Source organism: Indicator indicator, chromosome 1, assembly GCF_027791375.1.
Source record: "Indicator indicator isolate 239-I01 chromosome 1, UM_Iind_1.1, whole genome shotgun sequence".
Lineage (NCBI taxonomy): Eukaryota > Metazoa > Chordata > Aves > Piciformes > Indicatoridae > Indicator > Indicator indicator.
Window position 1 is genome coordinate 21,766,734 of NC_072010.1, and position 19,909 is coordinate 21,786,642.

Below are 19,909 nucleotides of genomic sequence, written 5' to 3' on the forward strand. Positions count from 1 at the left end.
CTCTCAGTGTGGTACATATAACCTACATACTTGCATAGCACAAAGATACACAAGGGCAACATTTAATTAGTAGGAATTAAGTAACTGTAAAAGCCACAAAACGTCATCTGGCAAATGTTGTGTTGGGTTTACTCCATGTACTTTGTCAGAAATATTTTCAAAGTAACTGTTGCATTCAGGACCTTGACCTTTTCATATTGAGACTTTTGAATTGTATGGTCATACACCACTAAAATAGTAACATTTGCAGCTTTTTACATGCTAGAGTGCAAAAGTTGTGCTCAAGAAAATGAACTAATGGAATGTAATAAGAGAGCAAAACAAACCATTAAGTCCATAGCAAATTACTGGTCAGTTTACTACTGTTCCCTCATTTCCAGTGAAAGGAACAGAAATTTTACCTCCATATCAAAATGCACAGCCTGTTAGATTCTCATTTCAGCATCCATTGCTGCAGCCCTTTAATGTCCTTCTTACACACTTTATAGTATGTGTTCTGTCAGCTGGAAACTATCTTCAGCCATGTCATAGATTTTAATCCTTTCTATGTATGTGTTTCTGCTTTCAAGACAGCAAGGTAATTTGTTGCTGTCTTGGTATTTTCACAGCTCACAATGTATTACATGGCAATCTTCCAACTCTGTAGCAACAGATCACCAGAGGGCCAGCTTATCATGTCAGCTCCTCCACACAGCTGTCATTTGTTTCCTTCCTATATTGTTCCAGCATTAACACAATATTTGTTGCACGGGTATGAATCAGAGTAGAGCATACAAACTCCTACTTCAGAGCTGTGAACAGAAAAACCATTAATAGCTTCTGTGGTGACACGTCCCTTGCAGCATGACAAGTTCCACCGCAGTGTAAGAGGTAAGTCCCACAGGTAAACGGATTGTGCTTTATTAGTTATTTTCTTCTACTAAAGCATGGCTCTGCTGTTATATTACTCAAATTTTTATTGATTGTGTGCAAGACATTCCTTGCCTGCTCATTAGTTAAGCACTGTGCTTCCTACCCTACTTTTTTTTCCTCTATCTGCAGCAAGAAGAAAGTCTGCATATTTTTGTCTCTTGTTCTTATGTCCACAGGTAGCTCTTATTCTGAGAGTCTTCTCACCCCATTTTTTCTCTCCATGAGCCAGTGGGCTCTGGGTAAAAGCTTTTGCTTCTTTCTTTATGTCTTTCACAGAGATGCACAGAACACATCATTTAGCCCTGGCTGGGGGCCAAATGCCCAAAGCTGCTCTATCACTCTGCTTCTTAGATGGACAGGGGAGAGGGGAAAACATAACAAAAGGCCAGTAATGAGGTAGAAGCAGTTTCAATAATGAAAAGCAAGAGCAAAGGCCACACGTAGAAGCAAAAGCAAAGATGTTATTCTCTACTGCCCTTTGAGATGATGGTGTTTTGGTCACTCCCCAAGGAAGCAGTGCTCTCCGTGTAGCAGTTGCTCTGGAAGACAGATGCCATCAACTAACGTCTCCCCACTTGCTTTTTTCACTTAGCTTACATATCTGAGCTGACATCATATGTCATTGAATACCCCTTTGCCAGTTGGGGTTAACTGGCCCAGCTATGTCCCATCCCAAAATCTTGCCCACTCCACAGCGTTCTCTTGGGGCGGGGAAACGTTGGAAAAGCACAGCCTTGGTGCTTGGTTCAGCAGTTGCCAAAACATTGGTGTGTTACCAACACCCAGCAACAGCACTGCAAAACACAGCACCAGAAAGATGCTCCAGGGAGTATTAACTCCAGCTCAGCCAAACCCAATACAATTGTGTACAAACACCTACACCAGCGAGATACCCCACTAGCTAAAGTTACTTCCAATGATGCCTCTACCATCCAAGAACTACAGACACACTGAGATACAGTCTCACATTTATGGGAATAGTTTCTGGGGTTTGTTATCTACAGATCATTAACTACACTGAAAGCAAAGTTTCCTTATCTAGAAGGCACAACATCATCCATTACCAAGCAGGGCACAGACCACTTATCAGGAAGCCGTATTACAATTTTTCATTCCTTCATCTTCTCCCTTATTCAAAGAAATCAAGCTCTGTCTTCTGGGGAGCAAGCTGCACTTTGCAGAGCTACATATCTGCACATTTGTCCCAAGGGTCCTCATCTGGGCCTCCTCACTCTGAAGACAAACTGCATTGGTCTAACCAACTGCTCACAGCCTGGTGAAGTTACAAGGAAGTAGTACACAAAGTTAAGCATCTTCCTTAATCTCTCTTTTAACTTGCAGCAGTATGGTATCAATGCCTCCATTCACAGTATCTCCAGACAAGTAGGACTGACAGGTTTTGGAGAAATTTGCCTAGAAATGGCCAATGGGATAGGAAAGCACACTCAAAGAGCCACCTGAGCTTCTTCACATAAACATGGCACCTTCTGCCAAGGACAGCTAGTAAAATACTTACCTGCTTCATTACCAGAGAGAAATCTGACTCACTATCTAAGAGAAGTGACCTTCCTACTGCTTTGTTCATTAAAACACATGGAGAACAGTAAGAGGAACCAGCCATGTCAAACACCTCCAGAACAGTGAAGCTTGTAAGGCTGGAAGGGATTGTGGTATTTTGGGCGCAGACTAAGAGAACGCATGAACCAGCATAGAGTTAAATCCAAGTTTATCTTGTCCGAAGTATGACCCAGAACTTGATACTGCCATGTACTTGAGCAGAAGTACCGAAGTCCCTTTTACAATAAGCAAAAAAGAAAAATGTAAGATATTTCTCACTAAGCTATAACAATTGAATTGTCAGCTGTGTAACAGTGTGCTTTGACAGTTTAAGCAACAGTTACTCTCTGAATTAAAGCCTCCCAGAGGTTCTCACCATCTGAACAGGGTTTTTTTGTGTGTGTTTGTTTGGGGGGGTTTTTGTTTGCTTGTTTCTGTTTTTTTTTCCTGCCCTACTGCATTTTAAATTAGTTTTCCATCCCAGTAGCAATATGCTTTTCTTGTTCTGCTTTCTCAAGGAACTAAAAATCAGATGATGATAGAGGTTACTGCAACAAAGCCTAACGAGATAAAAGGCCTCAGTTTCTACACACTTCATGAAAATAAGCAGAGAAGTTTGATACGTACATGAACACTTCAGCTGAAGTAAAAGCTCAGCATGAGCACAACAGTTACCTGTTCTGCCTGGCCACATGCTTACCCTACTCATCACTCATACTCATTCAATCGATTAATGCATCTGCAGCTTTACAAGATGCTTGTGGCTTCTTCCCCAAGTGGTAATCTGCGAGCCATTAGGGTTTATAAACAGACTGGAATTAGCAAAGGAAGTTCTGAAAGAATCCAGACAGATAACAGTCTAGGATGATATTCAAGTTTAATAATTCTTTCAATTTTTGACCTACTTCCCTTCCTGCTGTCATATCATTAGGGTAAAAGTAACCCCACAAGCAAGCTTTCATGTCCATGATGAGTTCATTCATAGCAGACACGCAACTCACAAGCACCAAGATAAAGACCATCCAGCATATTCCCCCAACTTTCTTGGAAGTTCATGGAAGTAACTGATCTTATTCTGAGACGACTTCACATGGTTTTTCCTATCGAAACAAACCAGCATCATACCCTTGGTACTGCTGCACAGTTCGTCCAATAGAAGCTGTCACAAAGAAACAGCACAGGCAGACAAACCTAGGTACTTTCTTCCTCATTAATATCATAAAGAAGCCAAGAGAAACTGCCACGTTTTCAAGAAAAGTTCTTTATCCCTGGAACACTTTCTGCAAGGCAATAATTCTTCAAGTGTTAGTCAAGAGCAGACTTGGCCATCACTCAGTCCAAACACACCAGTGGCCCAGAAGAGCTATCAAATTTACAGGCAATGCAGGATGATAAAAATCTTCCTAGCATATGGAAGACAGTCTCATGAGGGCAAGTAAATTTTTTAAAATTTATTTTCAACCTGGAAAGAAATTTACTTGGCACTCACACAGTTCTAAACGAACACTTACAACTGGACTTAATAAAATAAAATCTTCAACGCCAAAGCAATGAGCACTTACTCAGTGTTAGTGAGACAGCACACTGACAACTGCAGCTACAAAAGGGCAAATGTTTAAAGGCAAGTCATTGTCCAGCTCAACACTATACCATCTGACCCCACAAGGCAGCTTGGGCTAGAAATCTTGAATTTTATCACTTGGGTTCACTAAATGAGTAGAGGTTGTCAGATATCTGTAAATGGCATTTGCAGTTATCTTGTAGCTATGACAACTAAGACATTAAGGAAATTAGGTAGGAGTAGGCAATTTATGCACTCTAACAGCTGACCTACTGCAAAAAAGCTAATGGGCTATAAACATGCCATTCTTCCTTCTCTCACTAGCCTGGGATCCAGTCCATTTCTCCCTGATGCACTTCATTTCTTAAGCAATTACAACATGTAGCCCTTGCAGTCTTGTGCCAAATTACTACTTGTCAGTGAGTGGCATCCACACCTTAAGTCCTACCAGCCAGAAGTCACCCCAGTTATAGTGTGGCAGGCCTTGTTGTCCCCCACTTACTCACTGATAGTCTGAAAGCTGAGTTCAAAGCGCTCAGCCCAACAGTCAACTGTGCAATGACAAAAGTACATATATGTGTAAGTTACCAGCGAGAAGGAAATTTAATACATGAGCATGTAAAGAATTAAGGTTTCTATCAGAGCTGTCTCAACAAGCGACACCTAAGAAAGCTACCAAAATCCTCTGTCTGCTGCAGCAGCAATTATTCCTTCTACGTCTACAAGCATAGGCTATGGCTTTAAATTTTTTCACAGACCTTGAACAGAAAGTAGTAAAATGTAAATAACTACTGTGTGTAAAAAGGAAAATAGCGATAACTCTAAACAATCCTAATGGAAAGATACTTACCATAAGACCTGGTTCCCAAAAATCTCTCTCTCCTCTCACTTCTTCGCTCTAGGAGAAACTAACTGGCTTCTGCTTGACCTCGGATGCATTGTTTTGGCTAAGTCTAACAGCAGCTTTCTCTGTTCCTTTCTCTTGTCCCTCTTGTACAGGGAGGTAAGGGGAGGGCAGGGAGGGAGAAGCTATTAGCTTCCCCTGGTCTTTGGCCAGGGGGGTCCTTGTGCTGTTTATTAATTGTAAATACCTGTAAATACTGTATATTTTGTACATATTCATTGCATTCCATTGTAGATTGCAGTTTTGCTTGTAAATACAGCTTTCATTTGCTTTCAACTGAGCTGGTCTGGCAAATGTAATGTTGGGGAGGAATTTTCAACCCACCGCAAATCAGAAGCTCTACCCAGAGACAAAACACTAGAGATACTCCAAAGTCATGGGGCTATCTCAGGACTGAATACGCAACTCTACCTCACAGCCCATTTGATGTACATCCCTGCTGCTGAAGCTATTAAAACGGACTAAAGCACTTTGCGCTGTACATGCCTAAAGCAACAGCCAATAAGGAAGAGCTCTAACACATTACCTCTTAGCTTAAACCTAAACCAGTAGCCTTTCATTCAGAATGGACAAGCTAGAGTCAGTAACCGTCATAAACTATGACTGTACCCATATATAAGCAAATAGAACACAGAACATGTAGTAACCCAATCCTGGCTGCAAGTGATGTGCCAATGGGAAGTCCTTCCAGTGCAGATGACTACAAAAGCCACATAGGAAACCAGTACATTGTCCTGGTAGGACCACCATCTTAAAGATCAGGCCACAGAGCCACCCTCAGGTTCTATCATCCTGAGGAACATATAGGGACACACAAAGTAACTTACTGGCGTGTGAGCAAGACAAAGCAAATCTTTCTGCACACAGAGTATATGGTATCTATACTTCAGATGAAGTCTTCAAGTTAACCAGCCCAGCTACACAAGCTACACCAGCTGAGGAGAACAAACAGCTTATTGAGTTCGTGCTAGTCAATACCCAGATCTATTCTGCAGAAACTGTCTTGCAGTAAGGGGAGGATTATGCTTTTTTTGCAAGGGACTTAAGTTGTCTTGTGTTCAGCCAAACACTTAGGTGCATGGCTTCTAAATAAGCAATGAATTGACACTAAGTAACAAGTCCCTTTCCGACGCAGCCAGTTTGGCTAAGAACGCTAATTACTAGGACTCAGGCTAAACTTAAGCTTTCAGTTAAGTCCTATGTCTTGCATCCTTTATGTAATTATAATTCCCAACATTTTTAGTATTTAAAGCAGGTCTCAGAGTCATCTCACAATGCCCTGGATCACTTCTAAAAACAGTATTTGAACAGCACAGATGTTTTAACAGTCCGAGTAATTCTTCTTTCCAAGAATTACAATTTCTGCAATCATTTATCACAAGACACTACTTTCTATATGTACCAGCACATATGAAGTTGTTTGATAGCTAGGTTGGTACCCATTGTTTCTTCAATAAGACAATTGAGCAGAAAGGGGCTGAGGGAGTTATGTAACTTTTTCCTCACTGTGCTTGCTTGACATATATACACAAAGTAGAGTTGTCTAGCATTCAAGAGGCCTAGAATAGGGTGTTCAAGCAACACAACATCCAAAAAGGAGACTTACATGGTCATTTTCAATGTTTTGCAGCAGCCTTGGGTCATCAAATTCACATGATTCACTGGTGGAAGGAGGTAGCTGGCTAAAGAACAAGATAAGTATACTCAAACATAGAAGTGGCAATACTGCCATTCTTAGTACTTCATCTATTTTGTTGGGAAGCCAAGAAAAAACAAATTAAGATTCCACTTTACTTGAAAGTATTGTGAAAAAAACACAAGCAATGTACAAAATGCTGAAAAAGAACAGTAACTTCTCCTCAACACCATCAAGAACCCCAAAACACTTGGAAAAAATGTGACAAGATTCAAATGTCAACACACTTCCTAGGACAGATGCAGCAGAGCAGCTTTTTGATTAATTGTATTTAACCAATACAGTGATTCCAACCTGAGTTCCTTTTAAGATAGGTCAAAGATCAATATCCCTAAGCTCTCTCCTGAGTCAGAGTTCTGCTTCAAAAGTTGATCCATGGAGGATTCTAAGTACTTAAAACTAATACCAGGAAGAAACTCTTCCACAAAGCTCACTAGAAAAGAGGTGTAGGAAGAGAAAAAAGAAAAAGATGGTAATGAAGGAAACAAACATTGGAAGAAAAAGAGGCATCCACAGAAACCATCTCTCAGCCAAAGCAGCATCACACCATCATATCACCTTCCTAAAAGGTGATCATAAAAATGAGAAAGACCAGCGGAAAAGACTAACTTAATTCGTCAGGAAGTAGCTGACAGCATTCAGTGTCTGCCTGCTTTTTGGGTGGGAAGTCATTTCTCACCTAGATTTGCCAAAGCCACATCAGCTCTCTCTGGCTCTCCCCCTTTTCTGTTTATGTGAACATTTGAACACTACAGTGACACTTCAGACTTAACATACCCTTTTCTGTAGATTGGGACAGACCCAACAGTGCTACTCATTACATTTCTGAGAAAAGAGGAGTAGTTATTTCTCTTTTCATAAGACACCTCAATAATCAAGCTCCTTCCAGGTTTAATTAAAACATAACATTTTAATAAAGAATTTTGTTTTTCTCCTTGTCAAGTTTGAACTTAGTGAATATGAAGAGTAACAGTCTTCAACGAGAGGCAGGCAGGTAACGAAGGTTACTCTTAGCTTTTAATTTGGTTGTCTGCTTACAAAAAGCACTGCACTTACATGCATCCAAGTCACCCCAGCCACTTCACCCACCATCTCTCCACACAGAAGGATCCATGACCACCCATCAGCTCTGCATTTTTGCACAAACAGATTGTTCTCTTGGGCTTCATCCAGTTACAAATTAAAAAACTATCTTGACAAATCGTCTCCACTCTGCTATATAGAACCCAAACAATGTATTTACCTGAAATCTTCTGATGAACGTTCTCTCTCCAGCTCAGGAAAGTGACTAAGGGGTATAAAAATGAAAAAAGAACACTTATTCCACTTGGCAAACCAAAAAACAGATTGAAGGCAAAGATCAGAGTCAGATAAAGAAACATATGCTAGCACCATGGGTTCAGCTGTTTATACACTTTCAAGTTTATTTAGCTACTATGCAATTCAAACGTTAGCCTGCACAGAGATCTTAGAACTACCCATTTCAAACTAAGCAAGACAAAAAGTGAAATGAAATATCAGCATGACTCAAATGGATCCTTCTGACAGAAAGGGAACAAAAACCAAGTATATATCGCTCACATGCAATATTTTAGTAAATATTCCTATGGAACATTTAACTCCACAAACACAATTACAGCTATATGGTTTTAACAAAATTTGGATTACCTGAAGGAGTCCAGAAATCTAACTGACCATTGCTACCTTTAGGTTGCATTTTCTTCCATCTGGAAACTCCACAAGTTACTTAGCACTTCTGGTTTAGTTTAAATCATGACCAGGTAAGGAACAAGTTTGACTCATTTGAAGTAATCCTAAGCTCTGCGCCTAATTTGCATTGCAGGACATAAAAAAAAAAAGCTACTAGCAAAGACCACAAAATATACTGAAGCACAAACTGAAAAAGAGAATATTTTAATCCTGTTTTCATGTAAGAAGTATGTACCATTAATATGCACATATTAAGCAACATAAAAGTTATACCTACCCATATGTCACTCCAGCTATACTACATTTCTTGAAGTTCATGATATTGCATGTTAGAGTACCTGTTTTATCAGAAAACAGGTATTTCACCTGGAGGAAAAGAAAACAAAACAAGGTGTGTTTTAACTAGCAAAGTAACAAACCTCAAAGTGACAAAGATTCAGGAAAATTCTGGAAGCCATAGGGTTCAAAAATGTAACAGTATTGACCAATGTGGGCTTATGGCAGCCTGGTTTGTCTTACCAAAGCTACAGGAGAATCATCAGTGAAGTTTTTAATAGAATTATTTCTTCTTCATATCCAAACCAAGAAAACTTCATATAAATTGCCAAGATTTTCATTGTGTTCAGTACTTGCAGATGTACTTGCTTGTGCTAGTTGAACATTCAGCAAATCTTTTAACTGTACTAACATCCAAAAGCAAGACAAACAACCTCGCACTGAAGTAATCCATGGTGATCTTTGGAACACAGAATTTGTTTGGGTGTTGTCACCTCCACCCCCCCACAAAAAAAAAAGAGAACAGAAACAAAAAGAAAACGACCAGTAATGAAGCCTGAGAAAGTTACAAGTCAAAGTGAACTTCCTTAGATGTCTGAACACTCAAATAATCCATTTTAGCATATAGGTTAAAAAAAAAAAAAAACAACACACCACTTTTACACAAGTAATTCAACTAAACCCAAAAAGTCAGTCTAGTTATATGGAATCACTAGTAAGCCATTTCTGATAACCATGTGTAGGCCAACACAATACATCATGCTACATCATAATTTACTGTGGTCAAATCATGATTTGCAGCTTGATAATTTCACATCAAAACCATCTGAATCAAGTTTTACGAACCCTAAGGAAAAGGCCAATTGGATTAGGTGGGAAGAATGTGGACTAGAACCCTGTTGAGCAGCACACAACTGTATCATACATAATACACATATACACAGACATTGTCTCCAACACTAAGTAGGCCTGCTCTTTAGCCAGGCTTACTCTTGTACATTGTTCCAGTACAGACAGTCTCAAATACAGAGCATCTCTCCATGACTCTCAACAAAAAAAGTCAACTTAGAGTGAACATGAGAAAAAAATTCTGTTCCCAGGCTTAACACTGCCTATATGACCTCAGATTTGATCCTGTGATATCTCATTGTTGAGCTTGTAAGGCTTAGGCTCATGAAATAAAAGCTGTCCCATTAACCACAGAGCAACAGAAAAAAGCTGATTTGTATGGCATGCTCTCATACCTTCTGTCTTCCCAGGACATGTCACAAACATGATACTTGCCAACAGTGTCTTACCTGCCCAAGTTCCTCATTAAGGTTTGAGGTTCTGGCCATTGCAGGTGTATCTGTTTCAGGATAATACATATCTATGTCCTGAAATGAGAGGAAAATTAGACCTGGGCTAAGCATATTAAACACTGAAGTCTCCAGTCTTCTTTTAGTCAGCTCCAACTTGGCTTGATTAACTTAAGCCCATTGGTGGAGGCTCTACAGATGTGAGAGAGAACATCCCAGGCTTAATAGGGTTGTCTCCTTTCCAAGGTATACCTCCATACTAGATGTACATGAGACGACCAAGATTCAGTTACAGGTAATTATCATTTCATACATGACAACTCTAGTTTAAGACTTCATTACAGTAGGAAGAAGCTCCAACAGGCACTAGCTATGCTAAACATGGGCCTTCACTTACAATGTTTTTTAATTCTAGCCACATAATTAAATAGACAATTTAAGTCACTTTGTGGAATCACCTCCTATTACTGCATTTAATTTGAAGCATAAATGTAACAGCTGCAATTGCAGCCGAAGCAATTTCTTGGATATGCTAGTCCAGTATTCCCAATGAATAAGCAGCTCAGAAAATAAACACATTAGAGCTTATTTAATTACATTCTAGAGGAACTACTACTGTAAACCTGAGTACTAATGCATATCAGAACAAGGTATTACTCCTGGTTTTACTCAGCTTAAGAGATAATCGCTACAGTATTTTAGGTCCACAACTGAAAGGAAACACACTTTGAAGTCAAAGCTCACCTGAACAGAAGGGTCACTGTTTGTTGTATAAAGCATCATCAGTTCATCTCCTGACAGAAATACTACTACTGCTATGAAAGTTGACCCTTCAAGGTCAGCCTCAAAAAAAAAAAAAAAAACAAAAAACCCACCAACCACAAATGAAATCATAACAAACCCCACACAACACAAAACACAGCATAACAAAATCAAATAAATAAAACCCCACAAAACCCAAACCCATACTCCCAAACTAGTCTAGTCTTTCCCTCTGTTGTGGCTGACAGAACCTGAACAATACTGAGAAGTTTTCAAAAGACATTTACTGAAGAAAAGTCAGCTAGAGACCTCCTTCAACCAAAGCAGCTCAGCCTTCCTTCTCATCCCGCAAGCCTAAAATACACAAGAGCTATCATTTGCACAGTGACTCTTCATACAACTAAATTCTTCATTTCCTGTGGAAAAGAGAACTAATATAGAATAAAATATCTGAACTGCTCCCCCTTCCTTTGCCAGAAGCTGCATCAGAAAAATCACCAGAAAATCTGCTAAAGACTTCAAAAGTGGTTGGTTAGGGCTGTGGTTTTTTTTTAATGTCACTTTCAAAACCTGACATTAACACAAGTAATCCCATTACTTACCCAATTTATAAAAAGAGCCTGAGTAAACTTGACAACTTCCAGTGTCACCAGAAGACTGATTGGAATAAGGTTGTTGTACAAGATTATAAATGTCAATAGATTGTACCCGAAGTTGACAGACAGCATTTCTGTAAACCAAAAGATATAAAACATCAGCAGATGGAAGTCTGAGTGGTACCATATAGAGGCAATGACCTTTCTGCAGTTGACCTATCCAGGTTTAGTAGTGCTAAAATAATCAGTAAGTGTGTTGAGGTATAGGGTTCTCCTGAATATTGATTTCCACAGCACATAAAGAGAACACCCACAGAACATATGCCTGGATATACAGCACATCATGCCAGGTGACAAAGGGGAAGACTGGCAAAGCTATACATTAGAATGTTTTCTGAATAATTTTCCTAAACAGAGGGTGAGAAGAATGATATTCCATATTATAACCCAAATCTAGGTTTATCTTATGTGTCAACTGCCCCAATTAAGAGCCACCAGTATCACTAGCACCATAACTTTACCTTTAACAAAGTGTCCACTTGTGTCAGTGGAGTCAGAAAACACAAAGAGATTAAATTCTGGCAAAAAGCTGCCAGCACTGGCCGAGTCAATAAATTATGTGAAAAATAATAACCTTAAAAGAACAAGCTGGCTATTAAAATGGAGAGTTAGCAAATGAACTGAGGTATCCTGCTTCAGCAGAAGAACAGCAATTAATGGTAACAACATTCAGCAAGTTGCCCAAATATGCCAGCACAACTGGTAATAAAGGCAATAGAAAGCATTTACAGACAACAGGCAGAAATTAACAAGGTTCAACAGAAACACGGTGTGAAAGCTCTTGGTGGTGCTGCTGCCCGCAGCCTCCCTTCACATCCAAAGCTTCCACAACTGTCTGTTCCTCACTTAACCTGAAGCTTAGGGAGACACTTCTATCAGCATGCAGAGCACCCAGCACAATACAGTCACAGCCCACAGCCCACATCCCACGACTAACATGCCCTCAACATTAAAAATGTTACTAAGAAGGCAGAGGAGCAAGCCATGGAGGAGTAGAAATCATAGAATCTGCTGAAGCCTAATGAAGATCAGAGAAAAACTTAAACTTTGGACCCAGATACCTCTAAGTATGAGCACAGAAATTCTCTTCGTCTTTGATGGGTTTACAGAAAGAGTAAAAGCATGCTTGATGTTGATTATTCCACTCCAATCTTTATAGAAATCAGACATTAAACAAAAACTCACCCATCTACCTTCCTAGACTGAAAGTCTTTCCCATGTGTGGTAGGTTGAGACATGATAGAAATTGTGCATTCATTTACAAAAAAGCATCCACACAGACTGTTTTTTCACCCTAGTTTATCACAGGATGCACCTGTTCTATATTAGCGCAAGTTGAAGAGTTTGTTGCATTCATCTTTTTCAATATTACTTCCATCACTGGAAGGCACAAATTAGGACTTCCTCATTAAAGCAAGAGATAGGGTAGGGAAAAAATTTTGAAAGTTGCTGATTTTGCTACTAGAAGGCATTACAACTACCAAAAACACGGAGTCAAAGATGAGGCACTTTTATGCTCCTCCTATACTGATTCCTTTCATTACCATCACAATTACTGTTCTTAAACAGCAGAAGACTCCCTTCACCATCTGTTTTGCAATCATCAACAGAAAGATAATCTGCAGTTTGGGAGAATTGTTTTCAGATCTGCATCTCAAGATGTTCATAACATTTTACATCTAGCTAGTGTAACCCCCTCAAGAAAGTAGTCTGCTAGAGAGCAGTTTATTTCACCATTAAGCATTTGTGTACTGCCCATCTTTGACATTTGAACTAATAAATTCGAGCAGTATGAATGACATCAAAAAATCCTTCCATAAACAAGTTAAGAGATCTGTTTTCTCCTTACAAAGTAACAGAAGGCAGAATCCAAAGGGGACCTACAAGAAGTCTGGAAATGGACTGTTTACAAAGGCCTGTAGTGACAAGACAAGGGGCAAAAGTTTTAAATTAAAGAAGAATCCTCCTGGAGGCACTACTGAGACAGAAGGATAGTAAAGAGGTGCTTGAGTACAATCAGCATGGCTTCACCAAAGGCAAATCCTGCCTGACAAACCTGGTGGCCTTCTATGAAGGGGTCACAACATGAATAGATGAGGGGAGAGCAACTGATGTCATTGACCTGGACCTGAGCAAAGCCTTTGACACTGTCCCATACCACATCCTGGTCTCCAAACTGGTGACACATGGGTTTGATGGGTGGACCACGAGATGGATAAAGAACTGGCTTGATGGCCACACCCAAAGAGTGGCTGTCAATGGCTCCATGTCCCAGTGGAGGCCAGGGACAAGCGGAGTCACTCAGGGATCAGTCCTGGGACCAGTCTTGTTCAACATCTTTGTCGGTGCCATGGACAGTGGCATTGAGTGCACCCGCAGCAAGTCTGCTGATGACACCAAGCTGTGTGGTGCAGCAGACAGGCTGGAAGGAAGGGATGGCATCCAGAGGGACCTTGACAGGCTGGAGAGGTGGGCACAAGCCAACCTCATGAGGTTCGACAAGACCAAGTGCAGGGTCCTGCATCTGGGTCAAGGCAATCCCAAACACAGATACAGGCTGGGCAGTGAGTGGCTGGAAAGCAGCCCTGAGGAGAGGGACTTGGGGGTGCTGGTGGACAAGAAGCTCAACATGAGCTGTCAAGGTGCACTTGCAGCCCAGAATGCCAACCAGATCCTGGGCTGCATCAAGAGAAGTGTGGCCAGCAGGTCAAGGGAGGTGATTCTCCTCCTCTCTACTCAGCTCTGGTGAGACACCACCTGGAGTACTGCATCCAGTTCTGGAGCCGCTATTCCAAGAGGGATATGGACATGCTGGAAGGTGTCCAGAGAAGGGCCACCAGGATGAGCAGAGGGCTGGAGCACCTCTCCTATGAGGACAGACTGAAAGAGTTGGGGCTGTTCAGTCTGGAGAAGAGAAGGCTCCAAGTGACCTTGTTGTGGCCTTCCAGTATCTGAAGGGGGCCTACAAGAAAGCTGGGGAGGGACTTTTTAGGCTATCAGATAGTGACAGGACTAGGGGGAATGGAATAAAGCTGGAAGTGGGAAGATTCAGGCTGGACATGAGGAAGAAGTTCTTCCCCATGGGAATGGTGAGAGCCTGGAATGGGTTGTGCAGAGAGGTGGTTGAGGCCCCATCCCTGGAGGTGTTTAAGGCCAGGCTGGATGAGGCTCTGGCCAGCCTGATGTAGTGTGAGGTGTCCCTGGCCATGGCAGGGGGGTTGGAACTAGATGATCCTTGTGGTCCCTTCCAACCCTGACTGATTCTATGATTCTATAAGAATAGATTTAGATTGGACATCAGCACAAAATTCTTGACCAGGAGGGTAACAGAACACTGGAAGAGGTTGCTTAGGGAGGTAGTTGAGGCCCCATCCTTGGAGAAATTCAAAGTCAGACTTGACAGGGCTCTAGGCAACCTGATCTAATGGAGGATGTCCTTGCTCACTGCAAGGACTAGATTTGGACTAGATAACCTTTGGAAGTCCCTTCCAACCCAGACCATTGGACGATTCTATGACTATCTAATAAACAAAATCCTAATATTCAGCGTTTCAGTTCTCTACAACAGCAGATCAGCATTTCTGACTGCAAAAAAAAAAGAAAACAGGTAGAGAAATCCTTTGCCTCTGTACACAAGCATGAAGTTCAAGTCAGTATCAAACTGATATCTGCTATCCAGCAGTCAGGTACACTTACACACAGTATCTACAGCCACAGACAACCTGCTCTGAAAACAAATTTATGCATGGCATCTCTACAGAGATGAAAAACTTGAACACCACATATCCTGAAATAACCCTTTCCCTTCTTCTCTTTCTGCCCTGCTCCTTACATGGCAGCCCAGTGATATTTACTTAACCTTTGTAAGGTTTTATTAACTGGCAAGTACAACTCATATCAGACCATTCTCAAGTGAACAAATAAAATTAGGCCACCCAAAAAATGTTTAGTTTCTCTTTGTTTCTTATTTTAAGCATTCACTTAGCAAAGTTAAGAGCCTGGCCATCCCTACCATCTCACGCATCCCAGGCCTGCATACTCACTGTTGGAGCCAAGGTACCAGACGACTTCACCATGTGTTCTGTTCCATAATAAGGCACCTACAGAACTCACAAGGGCCATGACCAGGAGAATACAGAACAAAACCAGGATCTGCATGTTGGTCACTTTCTCCACATTTGACCGCTTCAGAGGTGCTTTGGTTGAGTTCTGAACAGCAGCAGGGAAAAAAGTTTGGCAATGGCTTATACAAAGGAAATTTCAGAGGCAAATTTGGTCTTTAGAATCCATTACAGAACTTGTTAGTTCAGCTTTATTTAGCTCAATATGGCATGCAGAGCTCAACAAGGTAGTAACAGGAGCCAATATCCACATGACTCCAAAACTGACAAGAGATCAAAGAAAGAATCATTCAGTTCTAAAGACATAGTAGGCTCATCTCCTGGCTGTCCATTACACTGATGATCAGAGGGAAGCAACACAAATTGCTGGTCTCTAAGAACTCTCTATCATTAAGGTAATACAGAGAGACTACATTCTCAATCTAACCATCTCTAAGTGCTAAAATCTTATGTGGTCAGCACCATCTCCTCAGCTGTTAAACCTCACTTTTAGATGTCATCCTGCTACCACATGAATTAAGATGAAATAATTTTCCTTACATAGTGAAGTGTTTTGAGACACACCACAATAAATGTTTATGCAGTACACATGCAATTTCAAATACAACAGTGTCCTTGCATTCCTCAAGGCCTCCAGGTCTCAAACAGCTACAATGAGTCAAACCATTTCATAAAAAACAAGACCAAAAGATATATAGAACATAGGAAAAGTTATCAGCTTGTATCAAAACATGCTCTGTATCTCCTTAAAACTTTACCTGCATGAGTTTTGTATCGAATCCTGTATACACAACAATACCCAAGACCCACTGAGTGTTTCTTAGTTGTGCACCTCTTAGCAAGATTTGGTCTGGACCAACAGGAACTGGGCTGCAAAGCAAGAAGTGTATCTTTTAATCCTTGGCTAACTCCTTAGGAAAGCAATTCTTCCTTCAGCCTTACTTCCCCCTCAAAACAAAACCCAAAACACAACAAAAGGAGGGAAATCATGTAATAAACAATACATTGTCCACACAGCTCAACGAAACACTGAAGCCACTGCTAAAGCAAAGGTGACACGAGCTGTTCTGTTTATCCAAAACTTGACTACTTAGGTAGCAGCAATAAGCCTGCTTTACACTTGACCTTGGCTAGTAAGTTCTCTCATATCAAGGACAGAAACATTACACTTGGCAGAGACCATCCGCTCCAAACACCATAGCCTCACATGCCATTAAAGAGGCATTTTGAGACAACAGTGATTTTTCAAGTGGGACCCAAGTGACCATCTACTGTTTTTGCATCTGTCACCATTCATCTGAATCGGCCAAGAAATGCAGTTTCTGTGTAGTCAGGCATCTGAGGTATAGTCAGATGAAACCTTTCGGTTCAAGTTCCATGAATTCCAGTACTAAATGTAACTTCTTCTAAGAGTTGCAACAGATCAAGGTCACATGGATAAAAGAGTGCAGATTCGAGTATAATATTTCTTTATAGACCTGAACTTGGTGCAGCCTTTGGCTCTAACTAGAAGGGAGAGCTTTCCCACTTCTGCATATGTTCTGAAACAAGTAGACCCCCAAGACTCCAACCATGTCCCCGTGCTTGTTCTTTCCAAAAGACATAACTTCTAACAAAAAAAAAACCTCACTACAATTCCAAAGAAGACAACTTAGACAACAAGCAGAAGACTCCATAGAGAAACAGAACTACCTTACAGCAGCAGACACTCCGAGCAACAGCTGTTAATTATTACCCTCCTCTTCCACAGCAAAAGCATGCATGTGCTGAGTGCTGCCAACTAAAAGCACACAGGAAGCATTTTTCCTAGCCAAGCCAATTTAGTCAATACCTTTGACCATCTAAGCGCAAGTTTCCGATGAAATCATAAAGATGACGGTTGGGTCCTTCACATTCTATCCTTCCAGATACTTTCATCAATTCTTCTCTTGACTGGAGACTAGCAGTTTGAGACAAGCCCTGCAGAGACGAATTCAAAGGAGATTCCTGTTAAAGAAACATTGTTAGAAAGCAACACAGGATAAAGGTGCTTTTCTCCAATATCTAGGATACCAAAAGTAATTGCATGGTGATTTTCTGTCAGGTTTTTTTGTTGGGGGTTGGGTTTGTTTTTTGTTTGTGAGGATGGGGGTTGGTTTGTTCTGGTTTGTTGGGGAGGGTAGAAGTTGTGTTGGTTGGTTGTTTTTAGTTTTAAAAATAGTATTCAGTTACCCTTTCCTGCAAGAAAGCTTCATTGTGGACAGATCTCAGTTGGAAAGGATTGGTATAAAGAGTTATATTATCTACATGATCACTCTAACCCAGAGAAGAGTCCCACCCACAGCACCCAAAAGTTGCACATGTGCAGGAAGAAGCAGGAAATAAGCAGTATAAACAGGGCTGGGTGTTCTCTCCAAGTATAGCTCCACTACTGTGCTACTGCAGCTAAATATAGCTACTCCTAAGTGTCATCTCTCTTGGATCACTGCAGCCATAATACTGATGCCACTCAAGGTTAATTATCAATCCACCATGCAACCATAACCTGATGTATTGCTACTCCATCTCAGCATATATAAAACATTCCATGGCTTTTCACCTAATAATATCTCCACTGGGTTAAGTGATCCATTTAGCATTTCTTTTGCCAGAATTTAGCTGCAGCACTGAAAACAAAGACAAGGCCTTAAGAGGCCCCACAACTTGACTGTGTCCTGGAGCAAATAAAGTGACAGGAACTCAAAATCTTGATCTGATCAGAACAGTAAATCACATTTTTACAAAGGTAGTAAACAAGAAGCAACTGTACATATCTCAAAAAACAGAACAGAGATCTGTATTTCAAAATCCTACTCTGAATTAATTGATGAAAAAAGGCAAAGATTCTAACCTATTTCTAAACATAATAACAGTATTTCTTTAACAGAACTGGAAAGAAGCAAACAATTGCTCAATTTCTAATAATTACCACTAAAAGAAGACAAATTAAACATATAAAAGGTTCTTTTGAGCACTCCATAAAGGCAGAAGCAGACAAATTAGCACTCATGACAGCAACAACTGCAGCTCTCATCACAAGCACATCCAATTTTTTATTTTAGTTTTTTTAAATAGGGCACTTCATTTCCACTTACTGGACCTTGAGCTTGATTGTTTTTTGTCAGCTTACAAGACTTACTCTACGTTAGTTCCTTACACGTGTACATAAAGCATTACTGCTTGGGTTTTATCTGTGCCACCTGGAAAACATTGGGCAGGGTGGGAGGCAGAGGTTGGGGGTTTTTTTTGTTTTGTTTTTTGTTGGTTGGTTGGGTTTGAGGTGGCTTGGGGGGGGGGGAGCTTTTTGTTTTGCAAGAAAAAAAATACTTACATACTTACTGTTGTCATGCAAAACTAGGCTCTGCTTTCTATCTAGCCTTAGATACCTAAACTGAAAAAAAGGTGAAATTCGTCTTACCTGTCGTATTTTGAGATTTGTCTCTCCATCAAGATTAGCCGTTTCAATATAGCACATGGCTTGTGGTTCACTGGGAGGAGCATAATATTTTCATGATTAGAATTCACTGGGTTTTGCATGCTACTCTTGCACTAAAATGGTCAACAGACTTCAATACACTACAGAACACAAAAACCCATATTGGTGGGATATGACCATGAAAGCACCAGCAGAAAGTACACATTTCACAGAAATGTCTTCAGATGTGAACGCTCCCATACAACAAACTACAGAAGACAAATCTAAATCAGAAGACTTAAGAATTTATCAGGTCTCTCCAGAGAATTTTTTTTTAAAAAAATTAAGTTCAGAGTCTGTTGTTTGTCTCCTTCTTCAGTGGCAACCTGAACCAAAACACAGGCACATATTAAGTCTAGAGTGATTCCAATTTTATTTCTGACACAAATACCTTACAACCGAAGCTGTTAACTCAGGAGGGAGAACTCTTGCAAAACAATTGCTCTCACTTCCACAGAGATGTGAAAGTATTTCCATAAAAGTTGTGTTTAGATTTTTTTTCTTTCATGTAAATTTATTCTGTAAAATTCTTTTGATGTCACCTTTCCTCTACCGGGAAGAAAATGTCAAGACAATAACAAATGGTTATTTCACATCTAACAGCTATCTCAGATAGAGAAAATTAGCACTTGCAAGACACCCCTTCAGAGCATGCAAAGCCTTCTGGTGAACTGAGGACACTTAGTATTGTGATTTGAACAAATCATGGGAACAATATCCATTTTGAAGCAATTTCTATGGCAATTCTGCTATTTGCTTCAAGCAAAGGTTCTCCCTGATCATACTTCAAGTTAAATTCTCCAGTTATGTGATCAGTGACAGCAGGTTAGTAGAATAACATAGAACAAAACTGACTCATGCAAGTTTAGAAATAAATCACAAGGTTTTTTTAGTGTAATACGTTAGAGAAGTTCTCAAGCAGAACAAGTATTCCTCAATGCTGAAACAAGTCATTAATGCCAA

General features: G+C 40.4%; 1 protein-coding gene across 1 annotated transcript in view; it reads right to left on the reverse strand.

Moving 5' to 3' along the window:
* The window catches only part of ATP8A2 (ATPase phospholipid transporting 8A2), a 293,926-nt gene that overhangs the window by 253,341 nt on the left and 20,676 nt on the right, over positions 1 to 19,909 (reverse strand). The window contains exons 7-15 of the mRNA XM_054386416.1: positions 18,890 to 18,959; positions 17,285 to 17,412; positions 16,212 to 16,323; positions 15,376 to 15,541; positions 11,279 to 11,406; positions 9,915 to 9,992; positions 8,618 to 8,706; positions 7,874 to 7,918; positions 6,541 to 6,616 (exon numbers count right to left, since the gene is read on the reverse strand). Of these exons, the coding sequence (XP_054242391.1) occupies positions 6,541 to 6,616; positions 7,874 to 7,918; positions 8,618 to 8,706; positions 9,915 to 9,992; positions 11,279 to 11,406; positions 15,376 to 15,541; positions 16,212 to 16,323; positions 17,285 to 17,412; positions 18,890 to 18,959 (892 nt within the window). The remainder of the gene's footprint in view (positions 1 to 6,540; positions 6,617 to 7,873; positions 7,919 to 8,617; positions 8,707 to 9,914; positions 9,993 to 11,278; positions 11,407 to 15,375; positions 15,542 to 16,211; positions 16,324 to 17,284; positions 17,413 to 18,889; positions 18,960 to 19,909) is intronic.